This window comes from Silene latifolia, chromosome 11, assembly GCF_048544455.1.
Source record: "Silene latifolia isolate original U9 population chromosome 11, ASM4854445v1, whole genome shotgun sequence".
In the NCBI taxonomy this organism is placed as follows: domain Eukaryota; kingdom Viridiplantae; phylum Streptophyta; class Magnoliopsida; order Caryophyllales; family Caryophyllaceae; genus Silene; species Silene latifolia.
In genome coordinates this window covers 41,279,685-41,302,233 of record NC_133536.1, presented here as the reverse complement: position 1 = coordinate 41,302,233, position 22,549 = coordinate 41,279,685, and the positions used below count along the sequence as shown (strand labels likewise).

Here is a 22,549-nt window from a genome sequence, read left to right as displayed (position 1 = left end):
TATTGAACTCGAATTTTGGAGATTTATGATAATGATACCTTATAGATATGATGATACTGAGAGTTGACATTTTTTGGAGTAATCCAGTGAAAAACGTGTTAAAAATGATGAATAGAGGAACTAAAGGAGTATTTTTAAGAGTGTTTCTTTCGTAAGAAAAACAAATGGGGGTATCTTGTAGGATTTAACAAAAAACAGAGGGTTTACCCTATAAAAAATCTTAAAATTCAATTGGTCACGTCACATACTTAACAGACAAAATTAACGGAAAATAAGTTAAGGGTTACGACAATACGTATTAATAGAGTTGAGGGTTACCATATGTGTTCTCCGAAAAATAGGGTTACTATGTAGAATTTGAAAAAACATTGGGTTAATATTTATACAAACCCAAACAAAATATTAATCAAAGAAGAAATTATACGAGTAACATTTTTGTGGATGCAGATTAACGGTAGTTATTATGTGCAACCATCGTATGTGACAGATATATAGTGGTCACTTTATGATAAACAATGACTATTACTCCATTTATCCCGATCATTTGTTTAACTATTTCATTTTACGGTGTCTCATTCTTTTGTTTACCTTTGTATACTAGGAAAGTATTTTATGACTTATCTAATCATACACCTCCATTATATTCCACTTGTCATTCACAAACAACCACCAAAAACGGTCTCATGTCCTTTTTGAATATGCTAACAAATATGCTGGGATAAACAACATATTGACCCTGTTTGGTAAACAGCATATTAGGTGAAATTAGTAGATTCCGGCTTAAATAGTAGTTTGACCAATCAATCTACTAATTTTACGTGTTTGGTTAATGACATATTCACATAACATATTGGTCGAAATCTATTGTTTTTGAATAAGCTGCTAATAACAGCATATTGTGTTTATACATGGAAGTGGTAGATTTGTCATATAATCCGCTAGGTAACAAACACGCTTTCTTAATTCTGCTAATTTAATATAATGGTCAAACCTGCTACTAAAATCTGTCAAACCGTATTCTGCTAACGCTATCTGCTATCATTAATCTGCTTCTGCCGTTTGCCAAACAGGGGTCGATATGCTATTTCAATATGTTGTTTGCCAAACACGAAATTAGCATATTAATTGGTTAAACATGCTAAAGTCCTTAAATATGCTAAAAATCGGCCATATACCGTTTACCAAACACAACCATTTTTTCCGTTATAATTTCCAGGTCTGCCACATACCTTGACAATGTTTCATTTGTATCTTTATAGAATCGTTCAGACATAGAATGGACGACTTGGCAATGAAATTGTAAAATAAAGACTTGACTCTTGATAGTTCCATTCCGGTGTTATCAATGTCCATAGGTAATTATTTATTGTAATAGTTGATACAAAGAATTACAAAGTAATATTTAAAACAAATTGTTAAAAAAAGGAAGACTAATTATATGTTTCATTTGTATCTTTATATGTTTGGGTTGACTTCTTATTAATTGACTTTCCCAATGAATAACAAGTGAATTGGCCCCTGTCTCATTATCCCTCTTCGTTAAAGTGTGTAGTATTTGTAGGAATTCTTTGAGAGATCATATGTTTTAGACGTACATATGAGTGTGTGGTGTCACGGCCTCACGGGTAACAATATATCGAAGCATGGTTGATATTCTCGTTGTTGGATCGTGGCTCATCATAATACTGCTTCGCATTGTTTACATTATCTGGTTGTATGGTGTCACGATTAACAACGCCAATTTGTTCAGAGGAAGAGTCGATTTTGTTAAGCACCTCACAACTTACTTATCGTTTGCCGGAGCAATGTGGTTATGGTCCAACACAGGGGTAGGTCTCATTTATCTCCAAATTCGTTCGATTCTTCACAACACGAATAGAGATCTTGATAGGCAAATAAATCATAATACTGAAAATTCAAATACAGGGAGCTACAGGAAGTGTTTTTACCTTGTTGTATGCTTACTTCAATCAATTGTCGGAATTATGTGGTTGTGGTCTGATGAGCTACTGTTCTATCTCTCTTTATCTGCCTTTGCTATATATGCGACTTATATCAACCTCCCTTTTGCTGGAATCTGGCAAGATACGAAGGACCACCAGGTTACCCTACTGATCTATTCTTCTCATATATCCATGTAATACATATGATTCTCGTAATTAGAAATATGTTTGTAGAAATTCATAAGTTCTTGTGTATACGGCCTTACACAAGCTCCATTGTAAGCTACGGAGTACATTTTATTTGACCAAAAGAAATAGTCCGTATGATATAACACAGTCACATGATTTTCTGCTATGGATATATGCGACTTTAGTTAATATTTACTTGAAGCCGTCTAATACAATACTAATTAGAATGATTTATCACGGGTTTATGCAGGAAATCCGTCCTTATAATTTCTGGATCAAGACTTGTCTCTTGCTGACATCTTGTACTATACTAGTGCTTTTTATGGTGTATGAAGAAATTAGTAACTACTCTAAAGACACTTGGACAAGGATGTATAACTGTTTGATCGGCCGCCGTAACGCGCGCAACATCATTGTGCCAGTGGATCGTCTAACAAGTTATCATGCAGAAATTGGTCGTAACGTTAATCACAACGGTACACAGAAAATTGAAACCACCGTTAGTTACACAATTATACAATATATTACGCGTAGGAGCTACTTTTCTTTAGCGATTGTTTTACTAACTTATTACATGTTTTCTAGTGTTCAAACGACGACTGAAATCAGTTCTCGATTGTACTGTTTAGAGAAAGAATGAATTGTGCTCAGAAACCATTGGTCATTTTTTGTGCAATAATGTGTTTTATATCCCTCTTATCTCCCTATGTATTGTACTATATTCTATAAGTCGACCGTACTTTTCGTTTTAGGCTACAGCATCGTCAATCCTATAAAAATACGACGAGCTAATATGACTTTGCATTATTTCCTAAGTTGAATTAAAATGCAAAATTGTCAGCGGCACATGTCATGCTTTATTAGAATCATATCTATAGAATATGTGTATAATATCAATGATATTATTTTGTTTGTGTAATCTCGACATTAGGGAAGTAGATTATTCAGTTACCATATTTGTAGGCTCTAGTTAGGAAAGATTAAGATTGTATTATGCCATTTGTCTGTATATATGGATGTATGTATGGTAGAAGTTTATCAATGAGAATTAACCCTTTCAATCGACTCCTTGTTCAATAGAATTTCACATGGTATCGTGAGCCATAAACGATCCACACACAATTTTTGTTTCTCAAAACGAAGATCCAAGGCAAAAATAACGATTTCATTATGGTTGGTGACGATGAAAAATCGAAAGGGAATGGTCCAAAGACAATTCCCGTAACATCAGCCCTTTACCTTCATCCCTCTGATAATCCCAATCTAAACGTCACACAGATTATCTTTAATGGCGAAAATTATGAGATGTGGGCGGATGCGGTTAAGAATGGATTGGATGCTAAAAATAAGTTAGCTTTTATCGAGGGAAAGGTCAAGGAACCGGAGAGTAGTAGTGGTGAAGACAATCTTGAATTGGTGGCATGACGACAATGCAACGCTATGCTAAGGCCGTGGATTCAGAATGTCATTGATCCAAAATTGCACCCGGGTATCACCTTTTCACAATCCATCAAAGACGTTTGGGACGAACTACGTGAAAGGTACTCGGCAGGCAACACGCCTAGGGTTCACCAGTTGAAGAGCGAGTTAAATGAATGCAAACAAGGGAGAGACTCAGGCGTGGAATACTACACGAGATTGAAGACCATCTGGGACGAGTTGGGAAATTACAGCAAGATCAAGGATTGCACTTGTGGGGCAGCCGCGTCGATAGAAAAGGAACGAGAAGAGGAGAAAGTACATCCGTTTTTGATGGGTTTAGATTCTAAATTATACGGAAATATAAGAACTAACCTACTGATGGAGGATCCTATTGCAAGTCTGACCCGTGCCTATGCCCTGATCTTAAGAGAAGAGAGACACGCTTCCCTTACCAAAGTAAAGGAAGACCGGAATGAAGATGGCATGGTTGCTAGAGTTTACAATGGAGGAAAGGGACGTAACCTGAAACCAGAAACCGAAGAAGAGACGCCACCACCCCAGTGCACTCATTGCGGGAAATATTATCACACAGAATAAAACTGCTACGATAAGCATGGATACGAGGAAGTGAAGGCACGTGAAAGGGGGAGAGGGCGAAGAGGAAGCGGTACTGGTCGCGAAAATAGCAATCGTAGAAGAGGCGGAGGACGAGGACAGAACAATTACCAGGCGAATGCCATGAATGCGACATCAGGGATGCGACAAGGGGAATCATAAAGCAAGAATATTACTTTCACAGATGAAGAAATTGAAAGCCTTCGAGTCTTGTTGAGCGTGAGTCCTGATGGGAACGAGAAATTAAGAGGTATGAAATTGACGATATTGAATGGATGATAGACAGCGGTGCGTCTCATCATATGACAGGGAGGCGCGAATTGCTGATTAATTCATGGGTTGATGCTCCGTCATCAGTGAGCATACCGGATGGAAGACAAGTCGAAGCAAATATCCATGGAGAAGTTCAACTGAGTTCAAATTTTATTTTGAAAGATGTTTTATTTGTGGCCATGCTCACTTGTAATTTAATTTCCGTCCAACAACTGATACATGAGAACAATTGCGTAATAACATTCAATTCTGATTATTGTGAAATGCAGGACCGGACTACGAGGATGGAGATTGGACGGGGTGAGCATCGACACGGGGTATATTATTACAAGCCGAGAGAGATAGAGATTGCGGGACAGGTCACGGCCTCAAAGGAAAGTCGTATATGGCATAAGGGACTTGGACATCCTTCCAAGAGTATTTTTTCTCGTTTTTCCCCTTTAGTTGGACACAATTTAAATTGGTTTTCAGACGATGTTTGTGATTCGTGTTTTAGAGCTAAACAATGTCGTACTCCATTTAAGCTCAATAATAAAAGGTGTGATAATTTGTTTGGTCTTAGTCATTCTGACATATGGGGGAAATACTGTGGGAAATAATCTGTATACTTCACTTAATATAGAAGGATTATAACGAATATAACAATGATGATCAAAGGTCATAAACAAAATACATAAACAAAGTATAAAGGATTCAGAATTAACCTTCGGTCCTAGCAAAATTGGCCTAAGAACAATATCAAAATTGATATTCGCCTATTAGTTGCACCCAAGACGATCTGAGATATGCCCTATTGATTGTGCTAGAATCGATCTAAAATTTTCTGTAAATTTTAGTTGTTTTGTGTTTTTTCTGATGAGAGAGAGAGACTAGGTCAAGAAAAAGAATTAGGTTAGAATAAAACATCTACCATTCTTTCTTATACTGACCGAATTATGGAGCAATTAGGAAAGAATAATACTTTCCTAATTTTCGGCCATCAGACCGAAATAAGGACTATAAGCTCCTTATTTTTGGTCTTTCCAAAAATATATAAAGTGTGTTAAATTGTCATCTAGTGAGGATCGAACCCATGACCTCTTGGCTTGTGTACCCTCACTATTACCACTATGACACATTCAACTTGTTGATATTAAACATAACTGATTATATTTAATTACGAATTAACAGATTAATTCGTCCAAGCTAACATTATATACATTTAATTAAATATAACTTATTATATTTAATTTACTTAATTCTGATTAATTCGTCTCAACTAATATTATTTAATTTTCATTAAATAATTATCTCATCAACACATTGACTAACTTTTTAGTCATTTTGGGCATCAATATGATTATATTTCTATAACCACATTTCTCAAACACATTCTATAGGTGTGACCTTTAGGGACCAGTTGATCACCGCCATCTGTATGATAATAACGTCAAACTTTCTAGCAAGCCAACCGTTATTAGGTAAACGTTAATCAACTGATTAAATATACGAAGTGTACCCTTGTGAACCTGTAAGAGATTTACAAATGTTATCACACTAATTTGTGGAGGACACAAACTCCAACAAACTCCCACTTGTCCTCACAAGTGTATGTGCGATAACCGATTCCCATATCCTAAAATTTCTCAAACTCAATGTAAAACAATTTGCAAATCCGTATTCACAAAGGTCGTATTTTACAAGCGATCAATATCAAGAGTGGTTTCCCCGACTAGAGAGTAACTTAACTGATAAACGAATCAACATTCGAGCATGGCCATGCATTTCAGTTACAACTCCTCGAGTGGCCCTGAGAAATAACTATACCTGATAAGGGTTGGATATTTTCCTCAACTCGAATCCTGCAGATGTAAGCACGTATGAAATGACCCAGAAAAAATCTACTTAGCCTCCGATTCACGGCAGACCGTGAGAAAGAAACCAAAGTCACCCAAAAACTGCCTTAATCTCAAGAGACAGTCGATAGTCAAAAGAATCGACTCTAGGAACACAATGGATGTCCTATCCACGACCTGGCACCGAATGTTATTAAACATTTAGGACTCCATTACGTTGTCACAAAAAGTTGTCCTACGAGGTATCGTCATAATCTCGTATCTGTGATCGATCAGTCAACCGTTTGACTTATGGCTCGTTGAACCCACCCTCAATCGATCGTATATATAATAGCCGGAGTTATCAGCTCACATTGGCGATTACGGACAAAAACAAATATAATGTAATTCAGTTCACTTTGTGGCGTTCAATGTTGTCAGTACAATCCACATGAAAAACAAAATATTATATATAAAACGATGAAGTTATAAATAGTATATGAAAAAGATAATATATCAAATCCATAATCAAGTACTACAACTCAGGAACACGTTTAATTCCCATGGAATTAACATGCCCTACATGCTTATCATAATTCAACGGTTTGGTGAGAGGATCTGCGATGTTATCATCCGTCGCAATCTTGTCAATCACTATCTCTTCTTGCTCCACGTAATCACGGATCAGGTGAGCTTTCCGATGTACATGTCTAGACTTGTTGCTAGACTTTGGCTCCTTAGCCTGGAAGATGACACCTCTATTATCACAATATATGGTGATCGGGTCATTCGAACTAGGAACTACCGAAAGCCCTTGTAAGAATTGACGCATCCATATCGCTTCCTTTGCTGCCTCCGAAGCGGCATAGTACTCGGATTCAGTAGTAGAATCTGCTACAACACTCTGTTTGGAACTCTTCCAGCTGACCGCAGAACCATTAAGAGTGAAGACGAACCCGGACTGAGATTTTTAGTCATCTCGATCCGTTTGGAAGCTAGCATCTGCGTAACCGATTGCGCATAGCTTAGTATCGCCTCCATAAGTCAATACCCAATCCTTAGTCCTCCGTAGGTACTTGAGGATATTTTTGACTGCTATCCAGTGTGTTTCACCTGGAGTCTTTTGGTACCGACTCGTCATACTCAATGCATATGCCACGTCTGGACGTGTGCATATCATGGCATACATGATCGATCCTATTGCAGATGCATAAGGAACACGACTCATGCGCTCTATCCCTTCAGGCGTCGTGGGTGACTGAGACTTGCTCAACTGCATCCCAGTCGTCATAGGAAGGTTCTCCTTCTTGGAGTTGGTCATGCTGAACCTCTCAAGAACCTTATCCAAATAAGACTTCTAACTAAGTGATAACGTCCATCGTGATCTATCTCGGTAGATACGGATTCCCAAAATGCGCTGTGCCTCACCAAGATCTTTCATCTGGAAATGGTTCTTCAACCATTCTTTTAACCGAAGATAGGAGAGGAATGTCATTCCCAATCAAGAGTATGTCATCGACATACAATATCAAGAATACAATCTTGCTCCCACTCGGCTTGATATATAAGCATAGTTCTTCGACCGATCGAGTGAAACCATACTCTTTTATCACTTGGTCGAAACGATGATTCCAACTCCAAGAAGCTTGCTTAAGTCCATAAATGGAACGCTTAAGCTTGCATACTTTATTAGGATGCTCAGGATCTATGAAACCTTCGGGTTTCACCATGTACAACTCTTCCTCCAAATAACCGTTTAAGAAGGCGGTTTTCACATCCATTTGCCAAATTTCATAATCATGAAAAGCGGCAATCGCTAAGATTATCCGAATGGAACGTAGCATGACTACAGGTGCAAAAATCTCATCATAATGCAATCCGTGCACTTGAGTGAAACCTTTTGCCACAAGTCGTGCCTTATAGGTATCTGGTTGCGCGTCTACAGAACGCTTTATTTTGTAAAACCATTTGCACTGTAGAGGTTTTACCTTATTAGGTAAATCAACTAGATACCATACGTTATTCTCATACATGGAGTCCATCTCGGATTGCATGGCTTCAAGCCATAGCTTTGAGTCGGAACAGGCCATAACACCTTTATAGGTTGCGGGTTCATTACTTTCTAGAAGTAAAACGTCATTCTCCTCGACCATACCAATGTATCTGTCCGGAGGATGAGAGTCTCTACCCGACCTCCTGGGTTCCTCAGGAATATCAACCGTATCATCGTCGGAGGTTACAGCTTCCTCCATCTGTTCCTCGGTTGTTGGTTCTGGAATCTCCGACAGCTCGAAGGTTCTATTACTCGACTTGTTCTCGAGAAATTCTTTCTCTAAGAACGTCGCACTAGCCGCAACAAAAACTCGATGTTCGGTAGGCGAATATAAGTAATGACCAAATGTTCCTTTTGGATAACCTATAAAGTATGTCTTGACCGATCGCGGGCCGAGCTTATCCTCGTGTCTCCACTTGACATAAGCCTCGCAGCCCCAAACCCGAATAAAGGACAAGTTAGGTACCATTCCCTTCCACATTTCATATGGAGTCTTGTCGACAGCTTTAGACGGACTTCGGTTAAGTATAAGAGCAGCTGACAAAAGAGCAAAACCCCATAATGAATCAGGCACTACCGTGTGACTCATCATGGATCGAACCATATCAAGTAAGGTTCGATTTCTCCGTTCGGACACACCATTCAATTGAGGTGTTCCAGGTGGAGTTAATTGTAGAGCGATTCCACAGTCTTTCAGGTGTTGATCAAACTCATTTGAAAGATATTCGCCACCCCGATCTGAACGGAGTGCTTTAATCTTTCTACCCAGTTGGTTCTGTACCCTATTCTGGTATTCCTTGAATTTCTCAAAAGACTCACTTTTATGCTTCATTAAGTAGACATATCCGTATCTACTCAAATCGTCCGTGAAAGTGATAAAATATCTATAGCCATCTCTAGCGGTAATTGACATAGGTCCACATACGTCCGTATGTATGAGTCCTAATAGGTCACTAGCGCGTATTCCAACACCTTTGAAGGAAATTCGAGTCATCTTGCCAATGAGACATGATTCACACGTGCCATATGTAGAAAAATCGAATGCGGGAATAGTCCCATTATCGACGAGTTTCTTCACGCGTTTCTCATTTATGTGTCCCATTCGACAATGCCATAGATAGGTTTGATCTTTGTCACCAACCTTTAATTTTTTATTATTCATGTGTAATACTTCCGTGGTTTGATCTAAGATATAAATTCCATTCATGGAAACTGCTTTGCCATAAATCATTTCATTAAAAGAGAAAATACAACTATTATCCTTTATTGAAAATGTAAAACCGTCTTTAGTAAGTACGGAAACAGAAATAATGTTCTTAGATAAACTGGGTACATAGTAACAGTTATTTAAAGATAAATCAAAACCACTTGGGAGTTGGATTACATATGTCCCCTTCGAGGCAGCAGCAACTCGTGCTCCATTCCCGACTCGCAGGTCCACATCACCTTTTTCGAGAGGTATGATGTTCTTTAGGCCCTGCAAATGATTACACAGATGAGAACCACAACCAGTATCTAGTACCCAAGTTCCGAAACTTGCATGGTTAATCTCAATCATATGAATATAAGATGACATACCAACAGGAACGACGCGGCCTGCCTTGATGTCCTCACGGTAGACGGGACAGTTCCTCCTCCAATGTCCAGTCTTGTGACAATGGTGGCACTCTATGTCACCGCCCTTGCTCTTTGTCTTGCCCTGTGAGCCACTAGTCTCACCAGGCGCACTCTTACCGTTTCCTGGCTTCTTAAACTTTGGCTTACCTACAGCTAGGTCGCCATGAGCCTTGCCCTTACCTTTGAACTTGTTTGAAATCATGAGAACATCCTGCTTCATGCTCCACTCAATTTCATATCCTTCTCGGTTTGTACGAGAAGGGAGTGTAGCTCATGAGGACTCTTTTTCAAGTCATTCATGTAATAGTTCGCCCTGAAAAGGGCAAAACCATCGTGAAGAGAATGAAGCATTCAGTCAATGACAATGCTCTCACTGATTCTACAATTCAGTGTCTCCAGCTTCTCGACATTCTCAATCATGTGAAGAATGTGTGGGCTAACTGGTTGGCCCTTCTGGAGTTTCGCATCAAAGAAGCGACATGTATGCTCATATGGAACGATTCTCGGTGCCTTTGAGAACTCATTAGTGAGCGTGGTGAAAATCTTGTTTGCACCTTGGGCAATGAAGCGTCTCTGCAAATTGGTTTCCATTGCAAAGATGAGTACGTTCTTTATCGCACCCGCTTCCATAACGAAATCACTATAAGCGATTGACTCGTTGACTCCTGCATTTGGGCCTGGGTTGACCGGTATTGGCTCAATTAAGTATTTGAGCTTACCGTCAGCAATGGCAGCATTCCGTAGTGCTGCCTCCCAATCCGCAAAGTTGGACCCATCATTCTTCAGTCGCGTGGGCTGATTCATTTGGTCCATAAATACTTTTAGCCAGGATGAACGATCTAGTGTGGCACTAGGCATTGGGATTGCGTTATTTCCAGCCATTTGTTGTAACAGTATTATCGAAAATAATCGTGTTCTACACTGCGAAAGAAGAATAAAAATAATAAGCATGTGCATCGTTTTGATTTTAAGTCTAATGAACTAAAGTCATAACGCGAAGACTCAAAACATTTATACAATAGACCTCCCTCAAGAATTATATAAATGATCCCAAGACTCATTTATCTGTAAATTGATAAGCTAACCTTTTAGCTAATTCTACCGTTAGAATTCTTGGTCGATAAATTTCTGTAAATTCTATCTTTAGTCCACCATAATCACGAGAAACTCTTCGGACTATGATGTTGAGGTAAACTAAGTCAACACAACTACTTACCCAACGTAGAAGGGGTCATATTAGGCCTACCGACGAAGAAGGGATTCATAGATGCTTGCCCTTATAAAGACTAATCTCAATTTCCGTTTTAGAGGAAGATCCCATCAACTTTATTTTAATTCATTTTAAGTGAACTATAATCTAGCATGCGAGAATGAATAAACTAAGGTGATGGCTTATAGACTGTGACATCTGCATGTCCATGAAAACTAACATACAACCTATATGAGTCAATTTTCATGCATTTTAGTAGTAGGTGGTTTGGTTTTAGGCGGAATATGATGCATAAAACTAACATGTGAATGAAAAGCAATAAGAATGAAAAAAACGTAAAAACAGTAAAAGTCCTAGTGTGGCCTATCCTATCAAAATGAACAATAAATACAAGTTTGGAATCCATCCTTGGACCCGAGAAGCTTGTCTTGATGTTCCATCTTGATCCATGTAGCGGGAGTGAGCTCCAATCTCCATCTTTAGTCTTCTTTGAAATTACAATAAATAAAATTACATAATTGACCTATTTATTACATTCTAATTTCAAAACCCAAAACTAAAATAAAGTAAAGGAGATTCGAGATCTCATAATTACATAAAAAATCATGTTTCCTTCATTACGAAAACATAATTTGACTAAGGCCACACTAAGTATTACAAATTACAACCGATTGCAAAATTAAATACGTAAATAAAATTCATTCATTCGATTCATTCAACAAAATTAAAAGCATCAACTAAAAATAAATTAAACATACATAACACGATTCCTTAATTATGTTGATTAATTTATCCAAACCACCTATTTAAATTAAATTAAGTGACAATTCCGCAATTAATCACATTAATTTCATTCTTAATCCATATTAAACTTGTAATATGAATTCTATCCGTCAAAATTTTAAACTGCTTTAAAATAACTCGGTATCTTTAAATTGTGAACCGATTCACAATAACTAATTGGCCAAAATAAAAAAAAAACAAAATCCAATTTTTCTTCCTTTTGGGTCTCGGCAAAAAGGAAAACAAATTTTTTTTTTTTTTTGTAAACTCAGCTCACGGCTGAAAAAAAAAACAGCCAATAATTTTTTTTTTTCGAAAAAAAAGGCAAAAACAAGGAAAGAAAAACTTTCCTTTTCTTTTTCTTTTAGATTCGGCAATTAAAAAACCACAACAACCCAAAAACAGTTTTTTTTTTTTTTTTTTTTTAATGAACACTGTTCACGGTGAACAGTACCGAACGAAAAAAAATCAACGGCAAAAAAAAATAAAACAGCCGTCACAAAAAAACTTGCGGCAAGAATTGCCCTAAAACAAAACCGATGAAGAAAATGTTTACAGTTGCCATATAGAACATGATTTAGCAAATGAATTAATGAACATGATTAATCTTATATGCTAAAACTATATAGCAAAAACAAGTTCTTGTATCATCGACATGATTATTTCATTAACAATTTAATTTAATCCGAATTAAATCAAGGTATCTACAAATTCATTTTATTATCATCTTAACATATTAAAACAATAATTTATATGAATCAAATGGAAATAAATCATCAACAAAAAAACAGGCCGAGAAAAAAAATTTCTCACGGCACAAAAAAAACAGCCGAAAACCCTAAATTTTTTTTTCTCTCTTTCGAAATCCCCATTGTTTACATACAAATTTACGAAAATCATCAAAATCAAAATTCGTGGCCTATGCTCTGATACCACTTGTGGGAAATAATCTGTATACTTCCCTTAATATAGAAGGATTATAACGAATATAACAATGATGATCAAAGGTCATAAACAAAATACATAAACAAAGTATAAAGGATTCAGAATTAACCTTCGGTCCTAGCAAAATTGGCCTAAGAACAATATCAAAATTGATATTCGCCTATTAGTTGCACCCAAGACGATCTGAGATATGCCCTATTGATTGTGCTAGAATCGATCTAAAATTTTCTGTAAATTTTAGTTGTTTTGTGTTTTTTCTGATGAGAGAGAGAGGCTAGGTCAAGAAAAAGAATTAGATTAGAATAAAACATCTACCATTCTTTCTTATACTGACCGAATTATGGAGCAATTAGGAAAGAATAATACTTTCCTAATTTTCGGCCATCAGACCGAAATAAGGACCATAAGCTCCTTATTTTTGGTCTTTCCAAAAATATATAAAGTGTGTTAAATTGTCATCTAGTGAGGATCGAACCCATGACCTCTTGGCTTGTGTACCCTCACTATTACCACTATGACACATTCAACTTGTTGATATTAAACATAACTGATTATATTTAATTACGAATTAACAGATTAATTCGTCCAAGCTAACATTATATACATTTAATTAAATATAACTTATTATATTTAATTTACGAATTGACAGTTAATTCGTCTCAACTAATATTATTTAATTTTCATTAAATAATTATCTCATCAACACATTGACTAACTTTTTAGTCATTTTGGGCATCAATATGATTATATTTCTATAACCACATTTCTCAAACACATCCTATAGGTGTGACCTTTAGGGACCAGTTGATCACCGCCATCTGTATGATAATAACGTCAAACTTTTTAGCAAGCCAACCGTTATTAGGTAAACGTTAATCAACTGATTAAATATACGAAGTATAGCCTTGTGAACCTGTAAGAGATTTACAAATGTTATCACACTAATTTGTGGAGGACACAAACTCCAACAAATACCGAGTGGCTAGTCTAACCCGAGCCCATTATTTTTTGACAATTGTTGATGACCATAGTCGGGGAGTATGGGTTTTTCTCATGATAGAAAAAAGTGAAGCAGGAGACCTAATGAAAATGTTCTGTCAAATGGTAAAAACTCAATACGAAAAATGTGTTAAAATCATCCAAAGTGATAATGGAACGGAATTGTTAGCTGGGTCCATGAGACAATATTATGAGGAGAATGGCATTCTTTTTCAGACGAGTAACACTGACACACCTCAACAAAATGGTCGGGTAGAAAGGAAACACCGTCACATCCTTGAAAAAGCAAGAGCATTGCGATTTCAAGGAGACTTGCCTGTTCATTTTTGGGGCGAATGCATACTTACCTCTGCATACCTAATAAATAAAACACCTACACCCTTGCTAGATGGTAAGACACCCTACGAGATACTACACCATAAACAACCCACATTCGACAATTTGAAAGTTCTATGATGTCTATGTTATGCCCATAATAAAGATAAACCACGAGACAAATTTGGGGAACGTGAAAAACGGTGCATTTTCATCGGGTACCCTCATAGTAAAAAGGGATGGAAAGTATATGACTTAAAAGAAAAGCGGGTTTTCGTTTCACGAGATGTGGTGTTTTATGAACATGTTTATCCATATTTGACCTCAAATGAAGAATCTGGGTCGCAACAAGGGCATGCCTTAGACTCGGATAATCAGGAACATCACTCACATGCTGACATCAACAAGCCTCACGTTGCAAGGGGGAGTGTCGGCCAAAATGATGACATGTATGTCGAAGACAGAGAAACAAGGGAAGATGTACATGAAAACGGTGCAAATGAGACCGTGGAAATTAATGAAGATGCTAAAAATAGAGGGGGAAGTGCTGGGGATACCGTGAACAGCAATGCAGACATGACAGGGGAAGAGACGGGTACGAACACAAGTGAGGAGAGAATGGGTCGGGGAGCACGAGAAAAATTCGAACCCATATGGAAAAAGGATTACTATTGCAAGTCGACTAGAATAATTACCCCAAACTCGAGTGCTCATCACGTCCAAAATACATCCTCACGGTCAGGTATGCATTATCCTCTAGTTAATTATGTTGTTACGAATTGTTTTAGTCAATCTCACAGAGCCTTCTTAGCCACGATTGATGCTAATCGTGAGCCCAGTTACTACTACCAGGCTGCGAAAGATTGGAAGTGGAGAGAAGCCATGAGCAAGGAGATTGAAGTTCTTGAAAAAAATGGAACATGGAAGGTGGTAACGTTGCCAAAGGGGAAGAAGCCCATTGGATGTAAATGGGTATACAAGATAAAGTATAAAGTAGACGGAACAGTGGAACGGTACAAGGCAAGACTTGTAGCACAGGGGTTCACCCAAGTAGAAGGCATTGATTTTCATGAGACTTATGCACCCGTAGCAAAGATGACGAGTGTGAGGTGTATGCTAGCAGTGGTCGTTATTAAAAGTTGGTTTATTGAACAACTCGATGTGGACAATGCTTTCCTACATGGAGACTTCGGGGAGGAAGTCTATATGAAAATTCCACAAGGTTTCGAGAGAAATGGAGAAAATAAGGTATGCAAGCTTTTAAAATCAATTTATGGATTAAAACAGGCTTCTAGGAATTGGTTTGCTAAACTAACTATATCGATGAAGAGCTATGGTTTTGTACAATCTTTGGCGGATTACTCTTTGTTTACCTTCAATCGAAATGGGGTATTCATAGGGGTACTTGTGTACGTAGACGATATGATAGTGGTTAGCAATGATCGTGAAGGTTGTACAAAATTTAAAGGATACTTGGATGAAAAATTTGGAATTAAAGATTTGGGAAGACTCAAATACTTCTTGGGTATAGAAGTAGCACATAGTGCGAAGGGGTTGTTCTTGAATCAAAGAAAATATGCAATGAGCATCATAGAAGAGACAGGAATGGAAGGGGCAAAGACGGTGTATAGTCCTATCCAGCCACGACACAACTTGGCAATGGCGAAAGGCTATGTGCTCAAAGATATAATGAAGTATCGTCGACTTGTGGGAAAGTTAGTTTATTTGACAATTACGAGGCCTGATCTTGTTTATGCTGTACACATATTGTCTCAGTTCGTAAATGAGCCTCGAAAGGAACATTGGGAAGCGGCACTAAGGGTAGTGCGATATATTAAATGAAATCCAAGCAAAGGGATATCGTTTAAAAGGGATACAGGTTTGCAAATACAAGGGTATTGTGACTCGGATTATGCGAGTTTCCCATTGACAAGGAGGTCTTTGAGTGGATATTTTGTCTCGATAGGAAGCTCGCCGGTGTCATGGAGGGCGAAGAAGCAGATGACAATAGCCAAATCAACCGCAGAAGCGGAATATAGAGCCATGGGAGCCGTGACCAGTGAAGTAATATGGATAAAGGCCTTCTTAGCATCGTTGGGAGTATTTCACTTGAAGGCGATGAATATTTATTGTGATAATCAAGCAGCGATACACATCTCAAGAAATCCCGTCTTTCATGATAGGACGAAGCACATCGAGATAGATTGTCATTTTGTCCGTCAACATTTAGTCTCGAATACGATCAACGTGTCTCATGTTAGAAGCAAAGAACAAATAGCAGATTTGTTCACAAAGGCATTGGGTGGAGAGTTGTTCGACCATCTGCAATACAAGTTGGATCACCAAATGCTCCAACTTGAGGGGGAGTATTAGAATCATATCTATAGAATATGTGTATAATATCAATGATATTATTTTGTTTGTGTAATCTCGACATTAGGGAAGTAGATTATTCAGTTACATATTTGTAGGCTCTAGTTAGGAAATATTAAGATTGTATTATGCCCTTTGTACGTATATATGGATGTATGTATGGTAGAAGTTTATCAATGAGAATTAACCCTTTCAATCGACTCCTTGTTCAATAGAATTTCACATGCTTGTTATCATAATCATAATCGATAATTCGATACTGCAACTCGAGACGAATAGGTGCATTAAGTAGGCATTATTTATGAAGAATTTATAATTAAGCGCGGCAGATAACAGTATTAAAAATCTAGGGAGATTGCAAATGATGGAGGATTAGAAGAACTTGTTTCAGGAAGAAGCAACACAATGCAATTACATTCTTGTTGGGATGAACTTGTTTCTAGGGAGATTCACGTTGTATTTTTTTTTCCCAACATGTACCGTCTTATTGACGATATCAACAAATAAATCACGTACACAAAAAAATTCTTACAGAAAAATAAATAAATCATATGTATACCTTTTCTTGGGATGATCTCGTATAAATGTAAATAAATGACTATGGACGAAGTATATGAATAGCTATACAGTCCGTGAAAGGACTGGCAATAATTGTAAAATAAAGTTATAATGGCTCCATAACTCGATTCCGTGGTCATAAATGTTGATGGGTAATTAAAGATTTGTATAGTTGATAAAAAGAATTACAGAGTAATACTTAGAAATTAGGATTAGAAAAGAAATCAATTACAGACTAACTAAATTTCTTTGGGTTTGCTTCTTATTAGTTGACTTTCCCAATAGTTTCAAAATTTTTATTATGGGTGCCTATAGACATCTTATCTTTTCGTGTTTTCGACTTGGCTTGAAGCAATGGATGTTGTCGTTGTTGGATCATGGCTCATCATAATACCCGTTCGCATTGTTTACATTATATGGTTGTATGGTGTCACGGTTAACAATATGGATTTGACAGGGGGAAGGTTCAAGTTTTTGAAGCGCCCCACAACTTACTTAACGTTTGCTGGAGCAATGTGTTTATGGTCCAACATGGGGGTAGGTCTCATTTATCTCCAACTTCGTTCAATTGTTTATGAAACGACTACTGATCTCTGTAGGAAACAAAAAAATAATGATAATAATGTTAATGAAGACTCAAATGGAGGGCGTTACATGGAGAACATTTACAATGTTCTATGCTTACTATTAGTAAATATTCTGTATATATTTAGTTTGTTATATTTCCTTGTATATCTCGTAGTTAGTTTATTTTGTGATATCGTTTCCTTGTATTCAGGATACTGTAACTATATATATGAGATCAATACAATATCCTAATTAGGGATTGCATTACCTTTATGGTATCAGACACCAGGTCATCTCCTTCGAAGTATTACTCACGGTAATTTTCCGATCCCGACCTAGTTTGCCTCTGCCGTGCTAGCCTCACGCAACGATGCCCGGCGAAGAAAGAGTCGATCCCCCACCAAAATCCACACTTCACCCCGTCTACACCGTCACTAACATTCAAAATAAGGTACGAGTTCTAGACGGTGTCAAGGTCTCCTATTCTCTATGGGTCGACCTATTCACCCTTCATGCTCGAGGGTATAAGGTTCTGCATCACATCGATGGCACTGCCGCCCCGCTGAAACCGATACCCTTTTCGAGTCGTGGTCGGAAATTGACACTATTGTGCTCCAGTGGATCTATGGCACCATGTCAGACGATCTCCTCCCACGCGTTCTCCAGCGTAAATCCACCGCTCGCGAAGCTTGGACTCGAGTTGAAGCGATGTTCCTGAATAACAAGGGCGCGCGTGCTGCGAGCCTTGAGCATGAATTCTCCAATTTAAAATTGGGTAATTTCGCATCTCTTGATGCCTACTGTCAACGTCTCAAAGAGTTGTCAGTTTCTCTAGGTGATGTCGGCGCCGCCATCAATGATCAGCGATTGGTGCTTCAGTTCGTCCGTGGTCTCCCAAAGGAATACGACACGGTGGCTGCATTTATCAATCAATCGCTTCCCAATTTTGAGACGGCCCGGAATATGATTGAACTCGAAAATCACCGACGTGACAGCCGCGAGGAACCTACGGCTCTTGTCGCACCCTCTGCCCCCTCTGGTGACACTCGTACTTGGGATGATGCACCCAAGTCTGGGTCCTCTCGCACCACCCGTCAAAGTGGCGGCCGACGCGGGAACAAGGGCGGCGGAAATCGCAATCAATCGAAACAGCAGACGCAACCTGCTGCCGTCCCTGCTCAGTGGGGACCCATTCCTTCTTGGCCAGAACAGTGGGCTCCACCACCGTGCCCTTACCCCACCTATCCCGGGTGGACCAACCCTTGGCAAGCGTGGCCTATGCCACAGCAGTTTTAGCAACCTCGCAGCAATAGTAGCGGTGCTAGAGCACCATCGTCAGGCTACGGTCAAGCACACGTAGCTGCAACCAGTGAAGATGCTCCACAAATGACGGATTTGGGTCAAGCTTTTAACGCGTTTACATTACAACCGTTTGGACAAGGACCTTTCTACATGGATACAGGAGCTTCTTCTCATGTCAGCGCAGATGCAGGTACACTTTCTCCGTCTATTAATTCTAGTACGATTCGCTCTATTTATGTCGGTAATGGCGCTAGTGATGGTCTCAAGTTAAACCTCGCAAGTGCACGATTTTATCGTTGTACACTTAAAAGGGTCGATCCCACAAGGAGTAGGTGGAGTACTAATCGTTCTAATTCACCGGTTTAGCTAAGTCGATAAATAACAAAGTGGGAAGTAACAAACTAGCGCTAAACTAACAAATTTAAAGACTAAAAACAAGATAAGGTAAAAACAAGCTAAAGATAAAGGATAGATCAAATAAAGAGAAGGACTAGAACTCGGCTCTCCCACGGCTATAAGTAATTCCACATACTAATCGTCTCGGCTAATCAAAAGGGGTAGAAAGGTAAGGGGGAGATGGCTCTAATTCGCCTAGAACCTCCCTTCCGGTCTCGCAATAGGACACTAGCTACTCCGACTAGCCCCCCTCCCGGGTTCGAAAGCCGGTATCCCTAACTCAAAACCCGACAACCCCAAGAACATGCATTTTCCCAAGGAGGTCAAGTAAATGGTCAAGGTCATTAAGCCCTCATCATATTCCGGGTCATCCCACTCCCCCTTCCGGAGGTCGATTTCAAACGCTAGCCTAGAGGCACCCTCCCTCGGTTCTCCCTTCCGGTCTCAACCTTAGTTGGTGACAAGGGTCGGTCCCCAAATATCCGACTAACAACCTAACCAACTTCCGTTGGTGGACAAGGGTCAAAAGTCGACACTACCCGAAAACCAAATCTTAAGCATGTAAATTCCCCTAGACTACCCTCACCAATTTTCCCCACCAATTAGCCTTAGTGACAATTAGTTAGTGAAATTAACCATATCGGGTCGGACCGAGTCCTAGAAGGAGACTACTCACTAATCATGCTTCCAAAGGCAAAATAAACAACAAAGATAGAGTCTTTAAGCATAAACATGGTGATAAGATGATTTCTACTTCTAAACATGCAACAACCCAACAATAATTATAATGAAAGACGGTTTTAATCTAATAACAAGGATGAACAAACAAAAAGACACAATCTTTAACACAATCAACTCAAAGATTAAGTCTTTGAGGACAACTAGCAAAAATGAACAAAGGAAAGAGAAACAATTAAAAGAGAAACAATGAAAAGATGAACAATGGTGAAAACAACAACAACCAACCAACAAAGATACAAATTTAACATAAACAATCAAACAAACTTGAAGGAAAAACAAATGTAAACAAATGAAAATAGGGAGAGAAATAATACCAATCAACTAGCAAGAAAGGAAATTGGATAGAAAAATAAAGAAGGAGGAACCTTCAATCTTCTTACAAACCCAAATTCAATCACCAATTAATTGAAGAACTAGTCTAATTAGGGAATGATTAACAATATGATTAACAAAGTTTGAAACTTGAAAAGGAAATATTCTCAGATCTAGGGTTGTGTGTACAAAAGGGTTTAAGGAGGGGGTATTTATAGGCTTGTACAAGATTAAGAAGAAAAGAGGAAGAAAAGAGAGAAAAGCCCAAATCCGCTGCTGCTGCGTTTTGCCGGTGGACCGGCTGCCGGTGCTCCTACCGGCAAAACCGCGCAATGAAATAAAATATCTGGCATCTGTTTTTGGCCGGTAGGCCGGCTGCCGGCCTGCCGGCAAAACACCACATTTAGGTCTTCTTCTTCTTCTTCTTCGTGGGAGTGTGCAATGCCGGTTGACCGGCTGCCGGTGCTCCTACCGGCAGCGAGGTCAAGCTTGTTTTTCCTCAAATTCTTCAATTAATTAATCTTGCTGTGTTCTACCGGTGGGCCGACTGCCGGCCTGCCGGCAAAACACAGCACTCAGCTTTTTTTCTTCAACTTCTTTGGCAATGTCTGGGGTGTGTTCTGCCGGTGGCCAGACCGGCTGCCGGTCTGCCGGCAGAACACTGTCTTCAGCATTTCTTCACCTCTTCTTCATGTAAAGGCAATGGAATGCCTTCCTTGCCCCAATTCCTCTATACTCGGATCGGTTCCTGCAAAAGGATACACAAAATAACAAGTACGGGGATTGGGCACAAAATGCAAGGAAAAGCAACCGAAACCGACTCGATACGAGTCGGTTTGCATAAAAGAAAGAGGGGAATTAGAAGTAAATTAATCGTATATCAAACCTCCCCACACTTAAACCTTACTCGTCCCCGAGTAAGTCCCAAAACCAATGTACAAAGCATTATTATGATAGATATGGAGAGTTGATGCACAATATAAGCATCACTCAACTAAACTACTACCTAAGCCGATCGAGTATTAGCGCACTCAACGCCCCTTCAACTCGCAATTTGACACTCATGAGGGAAGAGTGCCCTATTGCAAGGCAAGTTGGGTCTTGCTACAAAACTTTCGACACATTCATCATGAAAGCACGTAATCAATAAATAGAATGCATCTAACAAAATGATCCACTTTCCTCATCTAAGTGGCCGAATTTTTTTTTCAAACAACAAAACGTTGTCGTGGTCGGGAGTACCGTCTCAGAAGTTCCAACGGAGGTGCCAACCCCCTAAGCATGACTCAAGCAACCCTCGTGTGACCAATGCTCAAGAAACACATTCAAGAGCGGGGAAAAGGGAAGTAGGCTAATTATGGTCACATCAAATATCCCCAAACCGAACCTTTGCTCGTCCCGAGTAAAGAAGTGACTAAGACTAGGACCAATACTAACCTAACCTAATAATAATAGCCGATATGAGACAGTTAGCGGGTCTCACTCCGCCCCTTCAACTCACAACAAGACAACCATGAGGTAGGATGCCTTCTTGCAAGGCAAGGTGGGTCTTGCCAAAATGGCGACACTTCCAAACATTAAGCACACAAAAACACATAATGGATGCATCTACAAAAAGAATAGCCACTTTCCTCATCTAAGTGGCGGAAATTATCTACAAGGGAAGCAATTCAAGGGTACACAATCCTTCATAGATGCAATTTGTTCAAACTACTAAGCCTAGAAGGATACCAATAAATCACCTCCAAAATGTGTCAAGCTAGGGTACCTTTGTCCTCAATCGTTAAATGCTTTTGTCAAGAGTAGACTCCCCATGGTGTTAGAAACACTGGAGGATCGCGGAATTCCCCCTCTTGCCTAGACAAGAAGAAGGGTCGTCCCCTCTCTACCATGCACAAAAATGGATATGATGGATAAAGGGATCAATAGAATTTGAGTTTCACTTTTGGGAGTTTGCTTTTGTTTTTGTTTTTCCCCCCAATTTCTTGTGGCATTTGACATTTTGAGAACACTTTCTTTGCCATTTCTTTTTGATTTTTGGCTTTTCAATACTTGACAACTTTTTTGCATTTCTTTTTGAACATTTTCAAAGTCACCCCAATTAGTAACGAGGGTGCCTTGT

At 38.9% G+C, this 22,549-nt stretch overlaps 1 protein-coding gene across 1 annotated transcript; it reads left to right on the top strand.

Moving 5' to 3' along the window:
* The first annotated feature begins 3,572 nt into the window (after positions 1-3,572).
* On the top strand, positions 3,573-4,151 carry LOC141613288 (uncharacterized). The gene has a single exon (XM_074432022.1). The coding sequence runs from the start codon at positions 3,573-3,575 to the stop codon at positions 4,149-4,151; it is 579 nt and encodes a 192-aa protein (XP_074288123.1).
* The last annotated feature ends 18,398 nt before the right edge of the window (positions 4,152-22,549 follow it).

Excerpts from the sequence above, each read along its gene's own strand:
- LOC141613288 (XM_074432022.1), top strand. The coding sequence starts at position 3,573 with ATGCTAAGGCCGTGGATTCAGAATGTCATTGATCCAAAATTGCACCCG.